The sequence below is a fragment of the Melozone crissalis genome, unplaced genomic scaffold (assembly GCF_028551555.1).
Source record: "Melozone crissalis strain CALT ecotype California unplaced genomic scaffold, PUWL_Pcris_2 ptg000013l_1, whole genome shotgun sequence".
NCBI lineage: Eukaryota > Metazoa > Chordata > Aves > Passeriformes > Passerellidae > Melozone > Melozone crissalis.
Genome location: NW_026535791.1, coordinates 41,171,847 through 41,197,064, shown reverse-complemented (window position 1 = coordinate 41,197,064; position 25,218 = coordinate 41,171,847). Strand labels below are relative to the sequence as shown.

Sequence of the window (25,218 nt, the reverse complement as noted above, 5' to 3'; positions counted from 1 at the left end):
TTTTTTCAGAAACCAAAAAAGTTATCTTCAATCCCTGGCCTTCCATGTCCTTCCTGAACTCCCCAATAGGACTGTTTACTCATCTATACCAAGCATTTGACTTCCTTTCCATTTGACTCATTCCTCCCAGGTGTCTATCATCCCTTTCTGGATGCAGCTGATCCTCAGGGCTGAGGAGCTACAAGCTATAGGAAAATCTCGTCAATTTGAAGGCAAGAGGTAAATACTGAAATACAGGCAGAAGGCGGGAAGGGATTCTCAATGCGTCTCAGTTTAAGCGGGTTCTTTGCATTATTTGGAGGTTTGATACAAATGAGAGGAAGTGAGAAAAAACGAACCAGTCCTGATAGTTTCACCCAGACAGCCCTGAAGTATAATTTAAAAACTTTAGAAAAATTACAAAAAGATTGTTAAAGTCCAAGAAGTAATGGCCCATGATACAGTTCTCAAAATTCAGTACTGTCCAAAGAACAACTTCAAAGGAAGCCGGTCCAATTCACAAGTGCTGCAAGGGATCAGCACTCATACAAAGCACTAACATAACACAGCCATTTTGAAGCAGGACCCTGAATGCTCAGCTGAGGAATGACAAGATTTTTCAGATGCTGAAAGCAAAACCCCTGCACCTACCTCAGAGCTCCTGGGACACTACTGGGCCCAGGACTCAGTGCAGCTGGCTTGGCTCCACATCAGAGGAGATCCCTGGATGAAGGTGCCTGAGACTGAAGCACAGAGAGGCAACGTGCCCATCTCAGCAAGTTGGAGATCTGCCTTGGGTTGAGCAGGGTCATAGCCAGAGGTGCTGCTGACTCAGTTTTGGATTCCTGAGGCTGGGGCAGTGGCACCTGCTGAAAACCCCTGTTGCTCACTTCCAGGGAACTGCTGCCAAAGCAGGGCAGGAAGAACATGTTTAATGCCATGGCTTTGTTGTATGACGGAATTGTCAGGTTTCTGAGCTCCAAGTGAAGGGTTGTAATTGAAAGTTCATTCCCATATTACTGTTCTAATAACAGTAATAAAACACCCGAAACACCTCTAAGAAAAGGATATTTTTACTCTGACTCAGAGATGGTGCCTAAAGCCTTTTCATGTCAATACTGTGGCCTCATGCAGATTTTATGGTAGTTTCTCCTGTACATTTGAACGTGAGGCCAAATCTATTTGCTTTCATGTTATGGCATGACCACAGTCTCAATCCATAGATAAAACAATAAAATTGCACTTACACTGTCAACAAAGTTCTGTTTGCTCCCTGTAGCATATCACGAGGAACAAGAAGATGTTAATTTTTACTTTGTTGTATCCAGGTGAGGCTAGGACCTCATCACTGTGGCAAACTGCCTGAAGTAGAAGCCACTTAGGAAGGGACAGACAGACTATACAGACCAGTTCCTGGAATCCATTAAGACTTTGATATTGATGTGGTTTTGGCAATGCAGTTGCTTCTCCATGAAAGATTTCATCCAAATAACACCCTACACTTGCCTGTGTATGGTGAGGTAGGGATAAATCTATAAAAAACCAAAAAGCCTTGCATTGCTCCTATTAGATCTTTTACTGGAGTGTAACATTAGCTACATCACTGCCTGGAAAGAGACTTTAACATCTAAAACAAGTGATATGAAGTTCATTTGCATGCTCATGACTGCTATATCCATAGCAATATTTTCTCACACTGAAGTATCAGGTAGCACATTGAAACTTTGTATTGAAATATATATGAGACACAGTACTATCAACTTACATTTCTGTTAGGGTCTAACTGCTGTCTGAAGAGAAAGATTTTAAAACTGTCTGCTTTTATCCCTTCCTGATACCAATAAGTCCACACCACAATAAAAAAAAAGTCGTTATCCTTGTGGCTGTATGAAGTAAATGTAAATAGGGGGGATCTCAGCATTCAAGGCTTTTACCTGTTCCAATTTTTTCTGCCTCATTACAGCTTTAGAGTCCTCTCTTTTCTCTACCGTGAAAATCTTTTTCGTTAATATATATATTCTGTGCTGTAAATTTCAGTTACAACCACAAGAGAACAATGTGCTTCCTGAAAAGGGACTTGTGCAGAAATCAATTCTTTTTGTTCTAAAGAACAAAATGGTGAGTGGAGCAAGCCTTCTTCCAGAGATGATCAGAAAAGGTTCTGAGTTTCTGGGAAGTTCAGGCACTCTTAAACTTTGAGTTTGGTCTGAGTCAGAACTACACACACAATGATACTTCTTCTTCCCTTCATTTCTCACAAACCAAAGATTCTAAGAAATTACATTTCCTCTGAGGAAACACACCTTGGGTGGTGCCCTTCCTCCAGGAGCTTGATGCTTCTGAAAGCTTCAAACCCTCAAGGATTTTACTGAGTATGCCCCTGTCTGCTGCACAAACACCTTGCAGCCTCTGCCCCCAGTACAGGCTGCTCTGGCCATGGCCACACTGGCCTTGCTGGACCCTAAAGCTTTTCACACTGCTGGCCTCATGCTCCAGGACCCAGAGAGCCCTGTTTGGAACCCAGAGACTTTGCTGATAATGCAATATGCTTCCAAGAAAACTCTCCAGGTAATACAACAGCATTTCTCAGTGATGCAAGAAAAAGTCAGTCCAGCTTTGCTGCTGAGCCCCCATTCTCCCAGGCTGGGGGTGCTGCCCCTGTTTCTGCAGCCTGGCTGGGTTCACACTGCTGGAAAAGAGTCAGGGCAGAAAGAGTATCACTGAAGTAACTTTACAGCTCCCATTTTCTTGGGAACTCCATCCACTCCCAGATCTCAGTCGTGGCCCTTTCCTGAGCTACCCCACAGTCTGTGCCCAGCCTGTACCTGCTGGCCACCACCTACTGCCCCCATCCCTGGGGCCTTGCCAGGTGGCTGCAGGGCTCTGGGCTGGCCATGAGCACCATCCCTGTCTTATCCCTGCTCCCTTGCTGATGGATTGACCTGCCATGGAGAGCATGGCCCTGCCAACCTCATGGCCACTCCTGGCTCCCTCCTGTGGAGCAGCCCACCCCACAGTGGCTGTGACATCCTTATGGAACAGTGGAAGCAGAAAGGGTACTCTTTTGCTCATTTTTTAGCTACTGTCATTTGTGGACATACCTGGTTTTACAGGTTCCAGTAATTTCCTAAATAAAAATCAGGGCACAAAACTGAGGGGGAAAAAAGCCCCAGAATACAGCTACTCTGTGTGCACATAAAGATGCAAGCACATGATCAAAAGAGCACAGCTGAACAGAAAAGTAAGTATTTTGGACATTTCTCATTAGGATTTACCCTTTCACCAGACAGGTATAGGTATAGGCTATGATATGACCTCATTAGCTCTGGCATCATATCAAACAGAAGTGGAGGGAAAAATCTGCAAGATTCCAGGATCTGCTTTAGTCCTTTAATGGGAGTTTTTACAGAAAGTGTCTATTTCCTTATGTAACATGTTATTCTTCTTTAAAAAGTCATATAAAAACCACTGAAACCATTGGACTTTTTCACTGGCTCCCTGGGGTTTATTCTAAATTGTCAAGTAACTGTCCTGTGAGGAAAACAGTGGAGTGAAGACAGAAACCAAACTTTTTCACATTAACTCTTTCACAAGAAAAACAAATACCACAAACCCACTTCTGTACTAGCCTTTCTATTTGGAAAGAACCTTTTGCCTAGTTATAATTAATTTCTTTATGTGAAATCCTTGAGAAGTTCTGTATATTGTCAACCTGAGTATTCATAAGCTCTACATGCAGTGACTATTAATTCAATAATGTCTTCATAAAGTCACATATCTCTTTCCAGGACAGTGAAAGCTTTCCACAGAAAAGTCAATTCACTCCCCACATGAACCAGCTGACCATGGTGCATCACCACCAGTACAGGTCATCTCCCTGTCCTCCACTGTCCCTACAGCATCCACATCTCACCCATCTTCCCTTGCTCTCATCACCCCAATTTGACTTTCCCTCTCAGCAGTCTGCTGAATTCATAGGAAGGCAGGAGGACAAGAACAGCCTCTTTCCCTGCAGCAAACTCATGAAGAACAAGCAGAACAAATTGAGTAGCTCTCTGAGTTTTGGGTTTTGCTGTCACACAGTCCTCATCCTGCTCACTTCTGCTGTTGTGGGAACTTCATCCATGTTTAACACTAGCAGGTCTTTGGAAAGAGACACTGAGGAAAATATTTCTTTATGAAGCCTAACTTATTTCAGAAGGCAAAATCTGACTCATGCTCCTGTTAAATTACAAAAGCAGTTCTAAAAACCTCAGCCTTTTTCTGAGATGGATTTATATATGTAAAGTACATGGCATCATAAAACACAGTGGAATTAAACAACTGAGCAAGAGCAAAATACATAGTTAGCTAAATAAATTACCTAGATCAATAGCTATAACAATGAAACCCTGTTTTCAGGAACGAGCTATTGCCTTAGACAGGGATTCTTTCACAGCTTTATTTAACCATGGTCAAGGCTGAATTCCATACAGACATTTTTAAGAAAATGTGACTTGTTACAGTACAGCTTTACAAAATTACATAATCAATACAGAAAAATAAAACGCCATCACTTACAATCCATGGGACTTTGGGTAAAATATTTTTTGGGTGTACAGGGGTTTCTCCTTCTGGAATTTGTTTCACTGAGAGATAAAGCAAAGGTAGACCAAAACCCAGATTTAGCCCTGTATAACTCAAAACAATTTTACAAAACAATACAGTTTTGCAAAACAAATAGGGCTGGATGAAGTCTTATTTCTTCATATCCTCTCCCTGTGGCAGAATCACTTCCATTTCTGACATTAAATGTTTATCTAACATTTTCTTAGACAGAATAATGGGGAGTATAAATTTTTCAGGCAATTTGTTCACCTTTAATTGAGAAAAAAAAAAAATCTTCCAGATGTGGCTCTTTATTCACTCTGAAGCCTTGAACTCCTGCTTAACTCACCCTAGACAGAGGTAATGAGCTCCTTCCTACCTAAGCCCCCTAAAGGTTCTTCTTCTCTAGTCTAGACAAACTCAATGTCTTCAAACTACTAATACTGAACAAATGCTACCACAAATCAAATACTCCTGTCAGTCAAACAAACTGTGGCAAGAGTTAATTTTGCTCCTAATGACTTTATATGTTATAAATAAATAAATTATTGTCCTACCTGATTTTTTAATGTACATTGAATTTCTTCAGTCTCTTCTTACTGAATGCATTTCTGCTGTAGGATGCCAATACATAAATCTGTTATACTATTACGCTTACTTCTTATTTTCTTTTCTTTTAATCACTGACAAAGCTATTTTAGAATATTTGCTAAAATTTTCCAGTTCAAAAACCTTTTTTGTTACTCATGGAGCACTGTACAGCTGTTTCACTCACCTTGCATCACAAATGCTGGAGTCACCATCAGAGGCATTTTTCCAGAACTGACATATGGTTTGCAACACTGAAATTCCAATGTATCTGTAACTTCCCTTTAAAGAAAGGAAAACTGCAAAGAATTTCTTAAAATATAAAGTACTATCCAAGAAGAAGATGGAGATGTGTATGAGGGAAACAATATGTTGTATCTATATTAGCAGCCTGATCTGTCCCTGTTACTCACCCATAAGTTTTATTTTCCATAGTGGAAAAAACAGGTAACGTGTTTCAACAATGCTACTTGAGGCTGGCCACATGAGGAGTCCTAATCTGTACCAAGGCTCATGTTTTGCAGCTGATCAGACAAATGTCCAGCGCAGGACAATTTCCAATATGACACCGATGTCCAAACTTCTTTGATCATGAAACTCAAGTAAAAAAAAATAAAATAAAAATTAAGCACAATTTCTCAATATATGCATGTTTATTTGCAAACAAGTTATACAGATGTACTACTGTAATAACATATTATGTACATTATAAAACCTACAAGAAATAGGAATTTAAAAGGATGAGATAAAAATGAAAGAATCAATATTTTTAAAATTCATATTTTTATTTCATTTATTAATGATACAAAAACATATTCTTTCTGCATTCCCCTGTATTGTGTTCCACACTCCTTGGGGTACAGACACCCTGTTTTGGAGACAACTAACAAACACATCACATTAGGTAATGCCAGCAATGTTTACAGCCTCCTTAGACCTCTGTTGTTCCTGTCAAATCCATTTCTATGCTAAAGTTTCTTCCTAATGTTAAGGTGTTTGCATTTGTTTTCCTAATTTATTAAACCAGAGAACTTCTCTGCACTGGTAGTAGTGGCCCATGCTAAGCAGATCAGGTAAGAATCCTTGCTGACTGGTGCAAATGTCTGAGACTGGGAAAAGGCTGTCCTCTTTGGGGTCTAGATGGGATGTTGAAATAAATTATTACCCCAGCTATTTCACTCATATTCAGCAGATTGATCTTTAAGGTCTCTTCCAACCCAGTCATTTGGAGTCATCATTTAACACGAGCTCCTCTAAGGAAACATCGTATATTAAGCAGTAGAAGATAGAAGCAAAATAGATTGGAGTAGTAATATACACAGCAGCTTCCATAAAATCAGTAAAAATGAAAAAAAATCTGTATGTCCAGCATGGCTTTGTTCACACAAACAAGAAATACAAAACCCTGAAAGCATCAGAGGTGAAAAGATTCAGAAGTGAGAAGTAAGCTGGGGCTTTCCAAGAAGTAGGAGTCAGAAAGCCTTGATGATTAAAAACAGTACATATTCAGAGTTCTTAATATAGAGTCAAAAGCTCAATGTTAGTTTTATCTGCATTACTCTTGACATAAATTAGAAGTATCTGGTAAAAATAGTGATGCTAATAATAATTTCCCATAATTAATGCAGTTCTGAATTAGTAATACTTAGTAATGTTTTACTTGCAGATATGTCCCTCTCTCTTTCTCTGGGCTACAGTCTATGCTTCAGCACCCATGCCTTGCACTCCTCATCCCTCTTGGGGCTTAGTCACTCAATTCAAGTTACATTCCATTTTTCCTGTATTAGGCTGTTCTCCTGTTAGTGATCTTCAAGGTGAAACTTCAGTTCTGAATATTAGTATTTTTCTTCTTTCTTGTCCATTATCTACATAAGCTAAATGTTATAGTATATTATCTATGCATTCTTTGAGTTTTGCCTGCATTTCATTACTCTTTAATGGGGCACTGGAACAGGCTCAGACATTGCTGCTAAAACATGGAATTGATGCCAGTCATTTATACTTACGCCAGATCTACCAAATACCTCTGGTCTTTTTGGATTAGTGAGACTTTTAGTGGGCAGGGCAGGCTGAACCTACAGAGGGGATCTTGTCTGCTTAAAAGGTCTTGTCTTCTTCAGAACTGTAATTCTTCAGTTTTATTAATACAGTTTTATGGCTTTAAAAAACTCAAACTCTTTATGGTGTCAACAGTTGCATTTGAAATTACTCTTCTGGAAGCTGTCAAGAGAAATATCCTGCTGAGGAAGGTTAGTGTTATTAACTTGGTGTTCTTTTTGCTTCAGAAAGGTCAACAGCTCTTGCCTTTCACTCCATAAGTTACTAAGAAAATGTTTGTATATAAAAAGTGTACATAAAAGCATGAGATGCTTTCATGATTGGTGTCAATCTGTAACATGCAATACTATGGCGGAAATACTTAATTTTCAAGCATTAATTTGAATCCAATTAAAATATTTTCCCCTACACAGACATTGGAAAAAATGTAGGAAAAAATTTTAAGTCTTTTACATTTTCATTTATTTTAAGTGATAGTTCTTGAAATCTGTCATTATGTGAAAACATTTCATGGATGTATGTATAAAAACTGAAATAACCAGCAATGCATCTGACAGCACAGCACTAAAATTTTTAAAAAACACATTGTGCTAACAAGTATAGTACAATGTGTCTTGGCAATTAAATCTAATTTTTATGTTTTATAGGCTACAGCACACTATAGTTTGACCAGACAGTTCATAAACCAATACCACAACAGATGCCAATACTGCCTCAGTGAAAGCAAAAAGCAGAAATGTTGCCATTTCTGTTTAGTGTGAGATAGATGGCAGTGGGCACAGGCAGAGAGATCAATTAGTAGAAAATTATCTGCTTTGCATCCTACACAGTGCTTAAAGGCTGATTCTCTGCCATAAGGCTGTGTTAGAGAGAGTGAAAGTGGATATTTATATTGTCATATTCTATTGCTTTAAGCAGAATGCAATAGTTAGACTTGTATAGAACTAGGTCTGGGAAGTGATTATTAATTCTAGTTAATTGAAGCTGCCCTACTAATTAGCATATGTATTACATCTAATGCTATGTGTTGTTTCCAAGGCAGATGATCTGTCACACCCACAAACTTCAGTGACACACAGAACAATCCAAACAAGAAAGAGTAGAGCTAATGAAAGGAAATGGAATTATTCGTGGAGCTGTTTCTTACCATGGGAAATAAACCAATATATTTCAGGTTCATTCCTCCATTCCTACCCACTTAAGGGATTAATTTTGCTTTGTGGGGAGAGGCTCTTTAGAGCCTAAAACCAACATTGTAATGTCTGTTCAACAGTTATGCAATCATTTCATCTGAGAGATTCTTCTGTGCTCCTGCTTCCCCTTCCAATTTCCATTCATAAACTGTCCAACTGCACAGTGAATCATTCAGTTTTCCCTCTGTGAGAGAGAATAAAGAGATATCCCCTGATCAGTGACAACAGAAAACCAAAATAATATCCAAAGGAACTACAGGGTGCAACATACTCTGATTCTAAAAGGATATGCACCAGGAGCATTTCTGGAGTAGTAGCAAAGATTTAGATGAACACACTTAGATGAATCATTCTCCAAGAGATACAGCTAAGTTTTAAACTAAAAAAAAGGGTTTTTTCTCTGATATGTTTCAGAAAGAAAGGAAGATGGAAGGAAAGGAAATGGAATTATGCTGGGAATGTTGTTTTATTTTATGTAAACACCCATGTAACATCTTGCATGCAATTCTGCAAATGACCACTAAGGTCAAGAAAAAGTTGCATTTCAGGAAGAGCAAGAGAGGTACCCAGATAGGACCGTGTGTAGTTGGGAGGATTATATCCTCTTCTAAGAAAGGAAGAATGATCTGTATTCTGGCATGAACACAAAACCTAGTATCTGCTGTTTATAGCCTATTTTAATTGTGCTTATGAATAGATCTCTTATATGTAATAACAAGCACTCCCCCTAGTGAACTGTGGGATTTGGTGTTTTAACTACGGAAGGTACAGAACAGAGTGAATAGCCAGAAGTGACATCTCCCATAAGACTCTTTGTTGAAGTCAGAAAAACGGTAAAAGCTTTCAGACATGATAGACAGTTTGTAAGGTCAACAGCACAACGTATTTGACAGAGTTGGAGAAAATCAATGTCTTACAGTAAAAACCAGATTTACATGCATAGTTGCATTCAGACACTGTCCCTTACAGATGCTTCCTTTGCTGGTTCATCCTTCTGCCTCGTTGGTGTCATATCCGTTACTGATCTTCAGTTCAGACTCTGAAAGCCAAAGAGAGACATTTCATTTACTCAATTAAGTATCTTATTGAAAAAATAAAAATGAGATTAACATATCTGCCCAACATAAGAGACTGCATTTCAGCAGAGACAGTTTACCCTTTCTATACTGTAGTACTGATGCTTGATTACATCTTTTAAAAGGTGTGTACATTATCAATACTTCATCTTGCTCATTTAAATATAATGTTTGTAATAGTTCTTTTGAGTATATCAGAAAAATAGACTGTGACAGCTTTTAAAGTTGTGGCTGATGTCCTGTCATGAGTAACCTCAATGCTGCTATTTTGTAACTTTTCAGAGCATTGTTCTAGTCTTTGAGTTTAAAATACAGAATATTGACTTCTGGCACAGTCTTGAGCAGTGGGGCTATCATTATGCACAGGATTCAAAATCATTGCCATATGCAGGGTCTCCCTGTGCTGCTGCTGAAAGTCCCTGGAACAAATCTGGCCCAGCTTTGTGTGCTCCCAAGGGCAGGTTTGTAGGAGAAGGTGTGACATACAATGCAGGGGCTCTCAGACTACAAAGCACACACTGTTTCAAATGTTGTTGGTAGTTCTTTATTCTGTGTTAATACTGCTACTTAACCATAACAGGAGCAGAGTAGGGCCAGCAGTTACCAACACCTGCGGTGTGAAGTAGCACCTCTGCAAAACAACTGCATTTTTGCTGCAGCTGCTGGATTGAGGGTGATCTCCTGCACTGGGGTCAGTGGTGCTTCAAAGGCACTATTTACACCCAGCCTGCTGCTGAAGGTTTCTGCAGTCACAGTTTCTCAAATGGTGGAATTCTGTCCAAGGCTGGACCCGGAGCCTGTTTTAAAATGGTGGAGCAGGGGCAGATGAGCACAGTCAGCCCTGCTCTGCCTTCCAGGGTCAGGGTGGCCTTGGCTGTGCCCTCATGTGCTGGGCTGACAGAGGGAACACATGTCCTGTAGAGTGTGTGTCCCATGGAGTGCAAGTCCTGTGAGGAGCAGCTGAGGGAGCTGGGATTGCTAACCTGGAAGAAAGGAGGCTCAGGGGGGCTTTATCACTCCCTGGAACCACCTGAAAGGAGGCTGTAGCCAGGCGGGTCGGCCTCTTCTCCCGGGCAACCAGCGACAGGACAAGAGGAAATGGCCTAAAGCTGCGCCAGGAAACATTTAGGTTGGATATTAGGAGGAATTTCTTCATATAAAGGATGATTAGATATTGGGATGGACTGCTCAGGGAGGTGGTGCAGTCACCTGGAGGTGTTTAAGGAAAGGCTGGACGCGGTGCTCAGTGCCATGGCCTATGGACACAGTGGTGTTCAGTCAGAGGATGACTCCATGACTCAGAGGTGCTTTTCCCACCAAACGGATTCTGTGCAAGGGGGATCATCGCCATGCAGCGAGCCCCAGCTGCACGCAGACGCCGGGTGTGCACTTAACACAGCACAGCATAGCACAGCTCAGCTCAGCTCAGCTCAGCTCAGCTCAGCTCAGCGCACGCAGGGTCCCTGCGCAGGCCGGGAACGCGGCCGTGCTTCCCCGGGCAGCGCAGGCCCCGTGTCCGTGGGCCGCGCCTCCCGCCCCGCCCCGCCCCGCCGCCAGGCGGCGCCGTCCCGCCGCAGGAGGCGCTCCCGCAGGCCGCGGCCTCGCGCCACGCGGAAGCGGAAGCGGAAGCGGCGGCGGCGCACGCGGGGTGGTGCGTCCCGGCGGCTGCGGGTGAGGCGAGCGGGGGGTCCCGTCCGGGCAGCGGGAGCGAAGGACGCGGGCCGGGGTCCGCCTGCCGGGGGACGCGCAGGAGCCGGCGGCGGCGGGTGCGGGTGGACCCTGGCGTCGGCGAGGGGCGCTTTTCCCGTTAGCATCTTCCCGGGGTGTCCCCCCGCCGCCCGGGCTCCGCCCGCCGGGGGCAGCTGCCGGCGGTGGCCGCTGGCTCCGCTGTGAGTCGCGGTGTTGTTACCCAGCCTTGTCCCGCCGAGCCTGCTCGGCGCTGCCGGCAGGGAGGGGCGGTGGGGCTTCGGGCTTTTAAATAAAAGGGGCGCTTTTCTCTCGTTGCAGACACTTTCCAGGTCTTCCTTCCGGAGAACGTGAGATCCGCCTCGGCGCCAGCCTTCTGGGGTTCACTGGTTGTTAAGTAGATTTGAGAGCGGTGTGACATCGCGCCGCCAGTCCCTTCCCTCCTGAGAAAGGGTAGCTGCTTTCTGAGCAATCACATACCAACCTCATGTATTCCTAAGACTGTCATCAGCTTCTAGTTTTCTATTCAGAGGCCTTACAGAGATTTAATTACTTATAGGCTCTAGTGGTTGTAAAGTAATTTAAGATGTTTGTACTACTCGGTTGTAATTATCTAATTCACTCTTGTGTTAAGAGACATCGTTTTAACTTGGGAATGGTTAAATCGCCAAAGAATTAAATTATTTATGGATAAGGGCTATTTTATTTGACTACTGTTGGCCTGCAACTTAAACTTGCATCTTTTATTTTTTTATCCTATGCTTTTTCTTTGTTATGGCTGCTGCAACAATAGTTCATGATACATCAGAAGCTGTAGAGCTCTGTGCTCCCTGTGGGTTATACCTTAAACCCATTACAAAAATGACCATCAGTGTGGCACTTCCTCAGCTGAAGCAACCGGGAAAATCCATTTCGAACTGGGAAGTGATGGAAAGATTGAAGGGGATGGTGCAAACTCATCAGTTTTCCACTCTGCGGATTTCTAAAAGCACAATGGATTTCATTAGGTTTGAAGGAGAGGTCGAGAACAAAAGTTTGGTTAAATCTTTTCTGGCGTGCCTTGATGGCAAAACAATAAAGCTGAGCGGCTTCTCTGACATTTTGAAAGTGCGTGCTGCGGAGTACAAGATTGACTTTCCTACCAGACATGACTGGGACTCGTTTTTCCGAGATGCAAAAGATATGAACGAAACCTTGCCTGGGGAAAGGCCGGACACCATTCACCTGGAGGGTTTGCCTTGTAAGTGGTTTGCAGCCAAGGAGACTGGCTCGGAAAAGCCAAGTGAAGAAGTCCTTATAAAAGTTTTCCAGAAATTTGGAGAAATCCGTAATGTGGACATACCCATGCTGGACCCTTACAGAGAAGAGATGACTGGCAGGAATTTTCACACTTTCAGCTTTGGAGGCCATTTAAACTTTGAAGCCTATGTCCAGTACCGGGAGTACGCGGGGTTCATCGAGGCCATGAATGCCCTGCGAGGGATGAAGCTCATGTACAAGGGCGATGATGGCAAAGCTGTGGCTTGCAATATAAAGGTGAGAGACTGCAGCCTTTTGTGTGGGAGCCCGCATGAAGGACTGAGCACGGCTAAATGTTATTTCCATAGTGCTTGAAGCCTTTATCTGTACACCACAGTGATGGCAACAGGTGACACTGACAGCATTAATGTGGCTTTATGGGACAGACATAATACAGTTTTCAAAGGAAAATGTTGGTAGAAAAATGTGCTGTTAGGTTATGTAACTAAAGTGAGCAGGGTTTTGTTTTTTTCCTTAACAAGACTGTTCTAGAAATGAAAAATGCTGATGGAAGGATCAAGTTTATGAATACAGTTTTCTGAATTGCTTTAGAAAAGAATATGTGTTTATAAATTGCGATTTCACTTAAAATTCCAGTTCAGAACAAGTTCAGACAAATTTCACCAGAAGAATGACTGTAAAGTGCACTATACTTTCATGTGTTCAGTGCAGAGAGGTGTTTTGGGGGAGAATTTCACAGTCTGTATCTGGTCCCTGCATTGATAGCTGGGTTTACCAGTTGAAGGTCAGAATTAAAAGGCTTAGTAGCATGTGGCCTGTCTGGTCTGGGAAATATACAGTTAATCATCTGTGTACCTGATATACAGGAAGGCCCCACAAAAATTTAAATGATAATTTTCATTTGGAGCACAGCTTCCTGTGAATTTCCTATGCTTATTTCATAATATTTACATACAGAGTTTTCCAGAAGTGATCTTCTGTAACCTCATTGTCTTAGAAATTACAGCTGTGACAGGAGGTAACAAGGCAGTCTGTTCAGATGTAGTGTCTCTGATAGCACAGCCTCAAGAAAACTTACTCTGTTTGGGGATAGTCTATGCATTTATATATTGGTTGAGTGAAATGTTTGTGGATGTATTTTGGTATGCTCAGTAGTCATTCATGAAACCAGGGAGTGTATTTCAGAAAAAAACCTTGAGCATTCCTTTGTGCAATGTGGGAACATGCAGATATCTATTCAAATTGTAGTTTAGTCAGTGTAAGTAAAATACTGCAATCTTTTATCTTGTTATCAAAGCTTGTCAGTTGTGGGGTAGAAACTGTGCCTTGACCTGGTGAAACTCAACCTGTCATTTACATGCAGAGGAGGATCAGGGTTCCCAAATTTAGTATGGCTGTGCAAGAAGAGTCATGCCTTCCTGGCAGCTGCCCTGTCAGGACAGCAGCTCTCTGTCATACAAGGTCACCACACCTTGTCTGTTTGTACCTATTTGTCCTCTCAGTCTGTTAGTGAAACATCATTTATGCCTAAAGCCTGAGTAGATCAAACTGCAGAAGCTGTGCTCCTTGTTCTCTGCCCCACGGTTCAATGACCGTGGGTCTGCAGAAGTGTGTTCTAGATCCCTGCCTGCCTGCACTCAGAATTGGAGATTAGGACACCAGGGCTGTCATGTCTGGTGGTGTCCTGTTCCAGCACACAGCTAGACATGACCAAGGTGTGTTCATATATCCTGGAAGCTGAGTGCCTCTGAAGTCTCATTTTTCAGATGTGTGTGTCTGTCTTTTCTTTCTGTTCCCACGACTTGGGATCTTCTGCCCAGTGTACTCAATTTGGGAATCTTGGTTTTAGAAGTGGTGCAGAGGCTTGAACCAGGTGCTGAATGGTGTAGAACTACATCTTCTGCTGAATTTAATTTAACAGTTTTAGACAGAAAAGAATGCCTTTATTTAAACCTTTTTCTACATAGTGCTGTAGAGTCCCTAACAGCTTGCATTAATTAAGAGTTCTGTACGTGCCCATTCTGACACATTGAAATCTTTGGACAGACAGAGTCTCAGCCATACTGAGGTTTATTTTTGGTTGTGAGACATAGAAGTGGTATCTGATTTTGCTACATGTGTGCACACATTTAGTACCCACTTACCTGATTAGAATAAGTGGTGCTTTCTCTGGGCACATAGAGAAGTTCCCTTTGTTTTGAAGGAGGTTTTACATATCTGATTGTACTTACACCAAGGTCTAAGTTAAAGTTGTCAGGTTGTAATTTTTGATTTATTTTTTGTTTCCTTAAAACTGCTTTCAATTGTATCATGTGCAGGTTTCTTTTGACTCAACAAAACACCTCAGTGATGCATCAATTAAGAAGCGTCAGCTTGAAAGACAAAAGCTTCAAGAGCTTGAAAAGCAGAGAGAAGAACAAAAACGTAAAGAGAAAGAAGCTGAGGAAAAGCAAAAAGAAGAAGAAAGGTACTTCCCTCTTATTGTTCAGTTATAGTTTTAACAATCAGACATAAGAAAACTGCTCCTTCATAGCACCATCAAAAGATAGAAAATAAAAAAACACAAGCTGTCTCTAGCTAAAATGAAGCACTTAAAAGCTGAGTGTGGTTTAGTTTACTACTTATGCTTATGTTCAGTTCAGAATATTAAACCTGCAAAATACTCAATTTCCTAAAAGTCTTTCCTTTAGACACCTGGTTTCAGATACCATTGGCCTTTAGCAGAAGCTGCCTAATCACAGAAATAACACCCACCACCACTGCACACATTCATTTGCTTGGTATTCTTCTTGTGACTGTGATGATTCTCTGCCCAGCTGCCTCATGCATTGTTATTATCTCTGGTCAAAGTTTAAAAAACAATTCTTTGCTGTAGCAATTTTTTTTCTTTGAAATCAAACTTAAAAATAGTTAGAATATGATTGTTTGCTGTCACAAGTAAGGGTTAAAATGTTCAGTTTTCTATTTTGTTCTTCATCAACATGACTTATTTAGAAACAAATTTACTTGAAGCGTAAAATGTATTGAACATGCAGTAGGAGTTTGAAATTGTGCTTTGCCTAGATAAGGGAAAAATATTTCTCTTTTTAGGAAGCAGAGAGAGCTTGAAGAATATGAGAGAGAGAGAAAAAGAGAAGAGAAGTTGCGCAAGAGAGAACAGAAACAGAAAGATCGTGAAGTTCGACGGAACAAAAAGCAACTTGAAAAGCTTCAAGCTGAAGAGCAGAGAAAGCTTCAAGAGAAGATAAAGCTAGAAGAAAGGAAGCTCCTGTTAGCTCAGAGAAATCTTCAGTCCATTAGACTAATTGCAGAACTGCTAAGCAGAGCAAAGGTAATTTAAATACTTATTTCAGAAGCTAATGAAGAATCCAACAGAACAAAGCCCTTTGCTGGCTTGAGAGGAGGTGGGGAGCACTGTTCATTAAACACAAGGTTTACTACCTCTGCAGCTGCTATTCCTTAGACCAAAATTTCAGAAAAGCACAATGGAACAGAATTTGTCTCTTGGTAAGATATACACTTTAGGTAAATGGAAAGTGAGCTTGATCCTATAGTCCTGAATAGCATGTTTTATCTGTAAATTAATTGTCAGGTTTTCTTAAGTCCAGTAGAAGAATATGTGAGCATGATGAAGTGAGCTAAACACAGAGTATAAGATGCAAGACTCCTTTTCTAATTCTGGTTTAGATGCTGTTTCCCATCTGCCTTGCAGCAATTCTACTCACTGTTCTTTGCAGTTTCAGAAATTGAACTTTCATTAGTCAGTGTTTGAAATGCACAGAGTGTTTCTTCTGTAGGAAAAGTACTGTCAGCAGAGGTTTCAAATGTTAGATCCTGTCTCTCTAACAGTATTGTTATTTTTTTCACTGAAACACTGAAGCTTAAGACTTGGATAAAACCGTATTAGGGTTTACTGAATGTGAAATATTTTCTGTAGAAACGAAAATCTGTGTGGAAAAGCACAGGTTTTTTTCTTGATGTCAGTGCATTTCAGGAGTATTTTTGAACTCACAGATCAGTTACATACTAGAAGAAGGGAGAAATGCCTTTTGCAGGTCTTTTATCTTTGTAGCTGTGGAATGGAAGGGTTATCTGATGAAGCAGAGAGTGTGTTTCTTTCATTTAGAGAATTCTGAGGTCTATACTAAGCCCTTGACTAGGTCAGCATAGAAAAAGGTTTGAACCTTTTCCAGTATCGTGAGTGTTTAGAATGGTTGACAACATGACAATCAGTTTCTACATTATAATTGACCATTTAATTACTTGCTGGTTTTGTGGACTTATTGTAAAGTCATCTATGAGCCATAGATGGCAATCATCTAAAATAAGTAATTTTCAATAAAATTTAAAGTATTTTCAATTTGACTGAATTTTGAAATTTTAAATTTGACTGAAACCTTCAAGTTTTGACCCTGATAAATGTATTTCAATTGTGCAGATTTCACATGTTATTACTTTTGTTATATTGAGGAGCCACGAAGACAGAACTTCTCTTCAAGAACTGTGGACAAATAATGTTTCAACTTACAGCAGTTCTAGATTAGTGGGTTTTGTTGGTTGATTGGTTTTGATTTTTTTTCCCCTTTAAATAGGAAACACCATTTTATTTTGGGATGGTTAAGTTCTGTTGGTTAGATTTTATTTTCTGGCCGCATTGATGCGTTTGTGTTGTTGTAACTTGGAAACAGGAGGAGGCATTTTTTTGTTTACTCTTCCCTTTGACTGTCTTTCAGACAGTAAAGCTTTTGGAGCAAGAACAGAATGAAGAAAAGATTTGTCTTCAACAGCTGGAGGAGAGACGGAGGCTCCAGGAGGCTGAGCTTAAACGTGTGGAAGAGGAAAAGGAGAGAGCACTGGGGCTGCAGAGAAAAGAAAAGGAACTGAGAGAGAAACTACTGAACAATCTTCTGAGCAAGAAAATGGATGCAGTTAATCAAAACAAAGAAGAAACTGAAGCATCTCAGACTGACATGCTGAAAAGCCCTAGTGCTGTTCCCCACACTGTGTCATCCAGCTGCATCACTTCTACCTCAGGACAGGCTGTCACAGCCAAACTTGCTCCCGGCTCTCAAATAGAAGTAGCATCCCCTGAAAGTGTAAACACTCAATGCAAGTACTTAAATGGCAACATTCATGACAAAGTTCGTGTCAAAGAAGGTCAGAATCTTCATACTACAAACTCTGACAAAAAGGGTTCGGGGGTACTTTCATGTGTTCCCGCCGATAACCGGGACCAGAAGAGCCTCTCTAACTGTGACCAGAACACTTGCAAGAAGGACTTGCCCTGTGAGCAGGACAAACGTGGAACAGAGCCAAGGAGAAGAAAGAGCCATTCATGTAGCAGCATAAACAGCGATGAGAGCAAGGGTAGACGGGAGAGCAGCAGGCACAGAAGAGATGTGAGCTCCCGGGATGAGAAGCATAGGAAGGACAGGAGGTATTACAGGCGCTCCAGCAGGAGCTACAGCCCTCGCCGCAGCCGCAGCCCTCGGCGAAGGAGCGCGAGCCCCAGACGTTCCCGCTACAGAAGATCGCGCAGCAGGGAGCGCAGGCGGGACAGGAGGGAAAGGAGCCGCAGTCGCACAAGTGCCAGCAGGAGACGAAGGCACCGGAGGTGATCACTCAGTAAGCAAAGGAGTACTTCGAGTGGGTGGTGGAGGCCTTGGCTCCTTTGAAAGGCTCTGGTAGGACCAAAGGGCCACAGAATTGGACACCAGACCTCATCCGTGTGACTGCTATAGGAAACACAATTGTTTCAACCAGTTCTAAGCTTGCATCTAGTCTTTGAAATCAAGAAAAGAGATGCCTGATTTTTTGACCTTCCTTCCTTTGTTGTCTCTTTCTAGGTTTCTGCCACAATGTAGGTATAATCGCTTGTGCTTGTACTGAAGTTCCTAAAGTGCTAAAAGCCAACCTGTTTTCTTCAGTTTCAGTTTTCTAAACTTTAATTTTAGTGTATTTAGTTTTTATCACCTAATTTGGCTTAAGAAATACATGGGTGCCAGCTATAGGAACCTCAGAGGTGACAAGCTATTACATACAGATTTGATTTAAAGTGTTTCATGGTGCGTTCAATGAAATCACGTTTAACAACGTAGAGTTTTTATTGATTGAGATGGATAGCAGGACTTTCATATTTTTTCCTAAAACTGACGATGAATTTATGCAGGATACCTTTTAAACTGCTTTGATTCTTTCGTATGTCTGTATGATGCCAAGCTTTGTGGCCCACATTATTCTGGTGTGTAATGCCTTTGTATAATACTTTCTGTGTAAGAGAGGCACACCTGGTGTAGGAAGTAACAAGCAGTGGTAAAATGGTTGAAAGTTGTTCTGGTATTTTGTTGACATATTTGGCTTTGTAATTTCAGGTGGCATAGGGCTGCTTGAAACATTTTTTCAGGTACATAAAGAGCTAAACATTGTCTTGAAAAAGGGGCCTTCTTGCTAAATTATTTTTACTTGTGTCGTTGAAAAGTAAGGCTGCAGTGTCTCTTGTTAAATCTGTTTAAGAATACTTTTGCTTTTAAAATGCAGCTCAGGAATATTAAAAGCTATAATGTTACAGTGAAAGAGTTTATTTTGCATTTTTATGGTAAAATTAAAAAGAAAACTGTTTCCAGTGAACTGAAGTTGCTGTTTTCATGTGTCAGTATATTAAAATCTGCAGAAGTGTTGTGTTAAGAACTTGTTTGTTGAAAGCATCACTCAGCACATTTGAAGTTGAGCTTCTCTTCTTGATGGTCCTGTTATGTTACAGCTGCCCCAATTCTTAATTCAGCAGGATGTGTGCTCTTTAACTACAGCCTTCAGATGCCATTATCCTCACCCTGATGCGTGAAATCAAAGTGCATCCATTTCCTGGAGTGTCTGAGAAGCACCTTAGTGCTCAGCTCAGCTGGATCCTTGGCTGAATGAGTTTGTCTGCTTTACTTTCAGAATCCACGTGGGTTTGTTTCTTACTAGACCATGCTGCTGAAATCTTTGTAGGTACTAGCTGTGGACAGAAGAGGTAAGACATTGACAACACTAAATTGTGAGGAGCTGTTGTGTCCCTCGAAGGCAGAGAGGCATAGACACATCAGAGGGCTGGGCAGTCACCAGCCATATGAGGGGCAAATGCTGGATTCCACACCTGGAGTGGGCCAGCTCTGGGTGTACACACACACTGGGGAACAAGACAACGGAGAGCAGCCCTGCAGAAAGGGACTGGGGGTTGTGGTGGATGGCAGATTGAACATGGGTTTCAGTGTAGCAGGAAGCCAGCTGTGTCCTGGGGCACATCATTTACTGTGTTGCCATCTGGTCAAGGGAGGGGATTGTTTCTCCTGTGTCATTCCAAAATCTTCCCTTGCCAAGTCAAGAGCTCACCCAGCTTCTTGCCTTGTGTCAGGCAGCCATATCTGTCAATTTAGGCTTAGCTTAAAATCAGCAGGCTTTGTTGCTGGGGAAAGCTCAGATTCACTCTTAACTGGTAGGTTATTTCCTTCACTAGTGGAAAAATTTCCACATTTAGTATGATTAGTGTTGTATAAAAACAGGGTGTAAATCCTGTTAAACCATGGATTGGGCAACTTCATGCTACAGCCCTGTGTTCTTACCTGCTGGAAAGTCTAGGCATCAGGGAAAGAGACCTCTGAGCCCTATTTCATGTACTGAGTCCCAAGAAATGCCCAGTGTTCATTCCAGTGTTCTGCTGTTGTTCTTGATCATTCTTAACTCACATGATGAAGTGGGAGGAGAGTTTTCTCAGTTGTGAGAATGGACCTCAGTTGTTGCACGTGGCTTCAGGAGAGATTTCACATCTGACACCACAATGTCTCCTCTATGTCCTTGCCAGAAGGACAGGATCAAGTGGGAACCCTATTTTGCTTTTGAGGGTTTGTAGTTTTAAAGTGTACTGATCATCTAGTGATACAAGGAGCATGTGACCTCTTCCTGTTGGAGGTGTGAACCCTGCTAATCACAGACTGCTTCCAGCAAGGTCTGAGCTGAAGAGGGTGGGAAGTTTGTGGGCCAAAGCTCTTGAGCTCCCTTTTCTAGGCAGAAGCTGGTGCATGTGTTCTCTGCATGTGCTGTTGCCTTGTCACAGCTGTTGGCAGTGGCAACCAGGAATGGTTTTTCTGCGGCCCTTGTGAAACAAAGAAGAACAGGAGTCTCAAAGGGGTAAGAAATCTAAGTTCTTGTTGCTATGAACAGTGTTGCTGTATAGTCCTGTTTTATCCTTAAGGAATGTCTCCTCCTGTATCTGTCTGAGGGCTGATGAGCCTCTGCACATACCAGCCCTTTGACCTGCAATTTTCTTTTTATCTCCTGGCCTCAGCCTGCACTAGGTGGCTTGGGAAGCAGCTTAGTCAAACGACAGCTTTGCTACAACAGCAAGGCCAAAGCCCTTCAATACGATTATTGTGATATTTTCCATCTGATTACTACCTGCTGTGGTAAAGGAATTTTGATAATTGCCAGCAGTAATTTATATTAGTAAAAATTATTACCAAAGCTGGAACCATATCCAAATCCTGTTTCTAATTGGCTCTACCTTTGCAGAGTAATCTATTCAGTGTCCTAAAATAAAGACACAGGCATAATTAGGTATGTATATAAAAATATGTTATGTTACCTGGAAGCATCATCTTTAAAGCTGACAGAGAAAAGGGAAGTTTTTGCAGTTGCACCCAAAATTGTGAACACAAGATTCTATCAGTGCCACAAGCTATAAAGACAAACTAGTGAGAGTCAACTGGTGATCAGGACTACCTGAATTTGGCACCAATGTCAGCTTTAGGGCAGTTCTTATATAGGATTATATAACAGACTATTGTGGCTGCTCATGTTTGCCAGCAGAGCTAGAGATTTTACATTCTATATAAGACAGCAATTAAACCAACTAGTTTGGCAAATACCTTAATTCATAAATGTATGGGCAAAATTGGCCACTGATGTCCTGTATTACTATACAGATCAAATTTGTGTTTATTATGCATTGCCTGTGTCTTGATCTGATATCCTGCTTCTGAGGTTTGGTTACTCTGAATACAACACACATTTTAGTAAGCTTACATTACATGCTGTTGATCTGGCCTTTCCCAAGTCTAATGAGCATATTATTTGCAGAAGGTATCTTTTGCTGCTTCGCAATAAATTTACAGTTGTCTCTAGTGTTTGTATAAAGCAGCAATCTAGTTGCTGTTGATTCTTCAGAACTGGGTTGATGCTTCAGAACTGAATTAATGCACAGAATGAATCAAGTGTCCTATATTAATGTAATACTGGGCTCTGGAGGCTTGTTTGAAGTGATGTGCACCACCATCCTTCCTTCTTTAGTGGCAGCACAGAAAAGGAATTTGGTCTAGTACCCCCTCATGCTGCACCTGAATCTCCTGCTGCCTGACAAAAAAAAAAATTAAATTCATTGATTAGCTCAGGCTAATGCTTTGCCATAGCATATGTTATGAAATTTTTTAAGGGCTAAGGCTGATTGGAATTGCTCTCTAATTGATAACTAATCTAACAGCATGTTCACTGTGGCACCTGCCAGGTGAGCTCTACCTGCTCTGCATGGGATGTTCAGGTGTGCTGTCCATGATATTGGACTATTTGTAGGACAATATGAAGGGATGTCACTCCCAGGCACTGCCAGCAAAGTGTCCGAACAAGAACTGATCACCTTCACTTAGATTTTCCCTGCAATTCTGCACATGATCCCAGACATGTCAACGCTCTGAGGAATTGCCTAGTGGTGTCTGTTACTTTCTACCTTCCCTGTAAAAGGGAAGAGTTGGAAAAAAATCTTTTCTGTTCATTGCACATGTCTTGCTGCTGTGATTTATAGCAGCTGGCTCCATGCAGGTGTTTACACACCCCTAGTGGGATGGGATAGGGAATTGTGAGGGTAAAAGTGAAAAAACTCGTGGATTGAGATAAACACAATATAAAGGTAAAGCCAAAGCTGCATGCACAAGCAAGGCAAAATGAGGAATTTATTCACCACCTCCCTTGGGCAGGAAGGTGTTCCTGCCATATCCAACAAAGCCAAGCCTCTGAAATGGCCTGTTTAAGGCAGTTGTGTACCCATGGTTTTCCTTTGTGTTCTTTGTGGCAGAACACAAGCAAATTCTGAAATCAGAGCCTGCCTCAGCTGCTATCTATCTTGGTTTTCTATTTGCATCTGTCTCTCTCTCTAAAGTTTCTGCATCCACCCCTTGTAGCTGGTGTAGCTGGCTATCCTCACGAAGACTATGACTTTAATCTGCTGGGAATTTCCACTGATAGAAATCTCAATTATTACGTAGTTGAATTATATGTTAAGAGATTATCTGCAGTCCACAAGTTAAACCAAGAACAACTTTGGATTGCCTGAGATGCACTTTAAAAGATATTCTGAGAGATTTTACTGTAAGTGAATCAAAAGAGAAGGGAGGGTTTGCTTAGAAAATGAGCTGGAGATACAGGTTTTTGTGCCCACTCCAAATATTTGCTATTAGTATATGTGATGAAAATAGGAAAAAACTAAAATTGGTGTGTGTCAAAAGTGATGGAAATAATAGTTATGTTACTAGGAAAATTCATCTGTTGTGAAATATGAGAATAATTAGAAGCTACAAAGAAGAAAAGAGCATTTTAAACTTGATATTCTATTTCAAAGAAAAAGTATGATATTAAGTATCTTGGTTTTTTAGGATTGCTTAAAAAAGACCACAAAATAATACCTCAGGGCCCTTCCAGGGCATGTGTTATAAACTGGGTATACTTAGAGACTTGGTCATGATAGCAAGGCAGAGTTGCTCCCTACTGGAATTATTGAAACTCATCGTGGTCACATCCCTGAGATTTGTAGTTTTTGCTTATAAGGAAGGTTTTGTGTGGGAAGATTTCTCACTGGCAGGCACATTCATTTAACTAAATCTCCTTTGTTCATAGATAATTTCTTACTTTCAAATGTTATGCAAAAATGACATAACTGGTTTTTGTGTAGCATTTGACTGTAGTGAGTCATTTAGGCAAAGAAAAATGCATCACTGAAATAGAGCTGTGGTGGTAAAATAAGGGCTTTAGCCTGCATGTGGTCTAAGCCCGATGAGAGAAATCTTGATAGGGTTTTCATAGAAAGCAAGCCATTGCAATTTCATCTTCATGAATGCATTTCTAGCTTAAAAGGAGCTTAAACTCTAAGCCTCACTAACAATTTATTGGAAACAGCTTCTGCATGTGGCTTTTTTTCAATCTGGTGTGGGTTATCTGCAAGCCTGCTACCCTACATCTCACTACTAGTGGTAATCCCATTAGATGATTATAACTGGTATCCTCAACAGACAGATTTAGTTATAATTGAAAAAGAACTTCAAGTGTATTTAATCAATGTGTGGTCATTTTATTAGTGGAGACTCATGTACCATATAACTTTGCCTTAAGTGAAGTGCATGTATGGGGCTGAATAGCTGTTATGTTCCCAGGAGTGGGAAATCCTTAAGATTGCATGAAATTGCACCAGAAGCACGTAGAATTGGCCTTTGGAAGAGAATTGTTTTTTTATTTTCATACAACATAATTTTTTGGGGGTAACAGTAGTTACCTTTGGCTGGTGATGTGCAATTATGTACAATTTAGTTAGAAAGTACAGATGCAGAGAAAGATTATACAGTGGAATCTGAAGCATGGAGAAAGCTGCCACTGAAAAAATGCTGGTTTGTCACATTTTGCCTTCAGTATACTACCTAAATAAGGTTTAATTTAACATTGTTTCCTGAAGGGTCACTAAATGTGTGATATAAAATCTGAGTCTTTTCCTCGATGGAAAGGATCTTCCTCACCTGAATGTTGCTGCATCTTCCCGGAGGTGAGATAGGCAAGATGTCAGACAGAGACAGAGAAATGGGGCAGCAAGATTTCAGGAAAGTAATCCAGGGGTTTAATTTTCTGATGAAAACCTATGAGGTATGTCCTGTGTGAAGTTGAAATCCGTGCCCCATCTTGCACTTTGCAGTCATTTCATTGTTTCTTCCCAAGGGCCTTCTGATTTGTTCTGCAGAGAAGGGGAGGAAAACTGTAGTAATCAGCTGGAAAATGCACATGTGTTGTCATGCCTCAGCACCCTGCTCTGTCAAAACTTGGCAAAGTGCAAGTAGGACACTCCTAGTGAAGTGCTCCAAGTATTCCTTTCTAAGCTGGTATCAGGCTGGCTGGGAGGACCTGCAAAATACAGAAAAGTAAAAAATGTAGATTACATCCTTGTAGGCTTCATCTGAGTGATCATCATCAGAACAAACTAATCACAGTAAGAAAACAGCAACAGATTCTTACAGCTTCTCTTTGGACTTTCTGCTTCTGCACTTAGGGATGAGGGGTACCCTACTGCCAGCCCAGGGTCCCCCAGACTGTCCTCACAGCAAGTTTCAAGTCCCAAGTAAGATTCTGCTTTGGTTTATGAATGCTGGTGCATTGCACTGAGTTCAGGTTCTTGGTATTCTTCTGTACTGATTCCTGTTTTGCTTGTTACAAGCTTTCAAGGACTTCTGAGTTACCACTGTGTTGCTGACTGATGAGCTGACAATACAAGCTTTAATCCACAGTGCTTCTTTAGCTTTATACTTGGTGATGGAAGATCCAAAGAAACAGTTGAACCAGGTAGAAAGACCCATCAAAGCCAAATAATTCAGCTAACATGTTTTGTAACCAGTGTGTTTCTCAGAAGCAATAAGATTATGTGGATCAGCTGGTGTGCTTTGTGTTTGGTTAAAAGAAGCTTATTTAAATTAAGAGAGCCAGGAAATCTGTGTCTCAGTCCAGAAGGA

The 25,218-nt window shown here is 41.3% G+C and overlaps 1 protein-coding gene across 1 annotated transcript; it reads left to right on the top strand.

Moving 5' to 3' along the window:
- Positions 1-11,119: 11,119 nt before the first annotated feature.
- AKAP17A (A-kinase anchoring protein 17A) lies at positions 11,120-19,090 on the top strand. Its single transcript, XM_054271668.1, has 5 exons — positions 11,120-11,152; positions 11,489-12,703; positions 14,746-14,894; positions 15,518-15,758; positions 17,161-19,090. The coding sequence occupies exons 2-5, from the start codon at positions 11,942-11,944 to the stop codon at positions 18,043-18,045; spliced, it is 2,037 nt and encodes a 678-aa protein (XP_054127643.1). The 5' UTR covers positions 11,120-11,152; positions 11,489-11,941; the 3' UTR covers positions 18,046-19,090.
- The last annotated feature ends 6,128 nt before the right edge of the window (positions 19,091-25,218 follow it).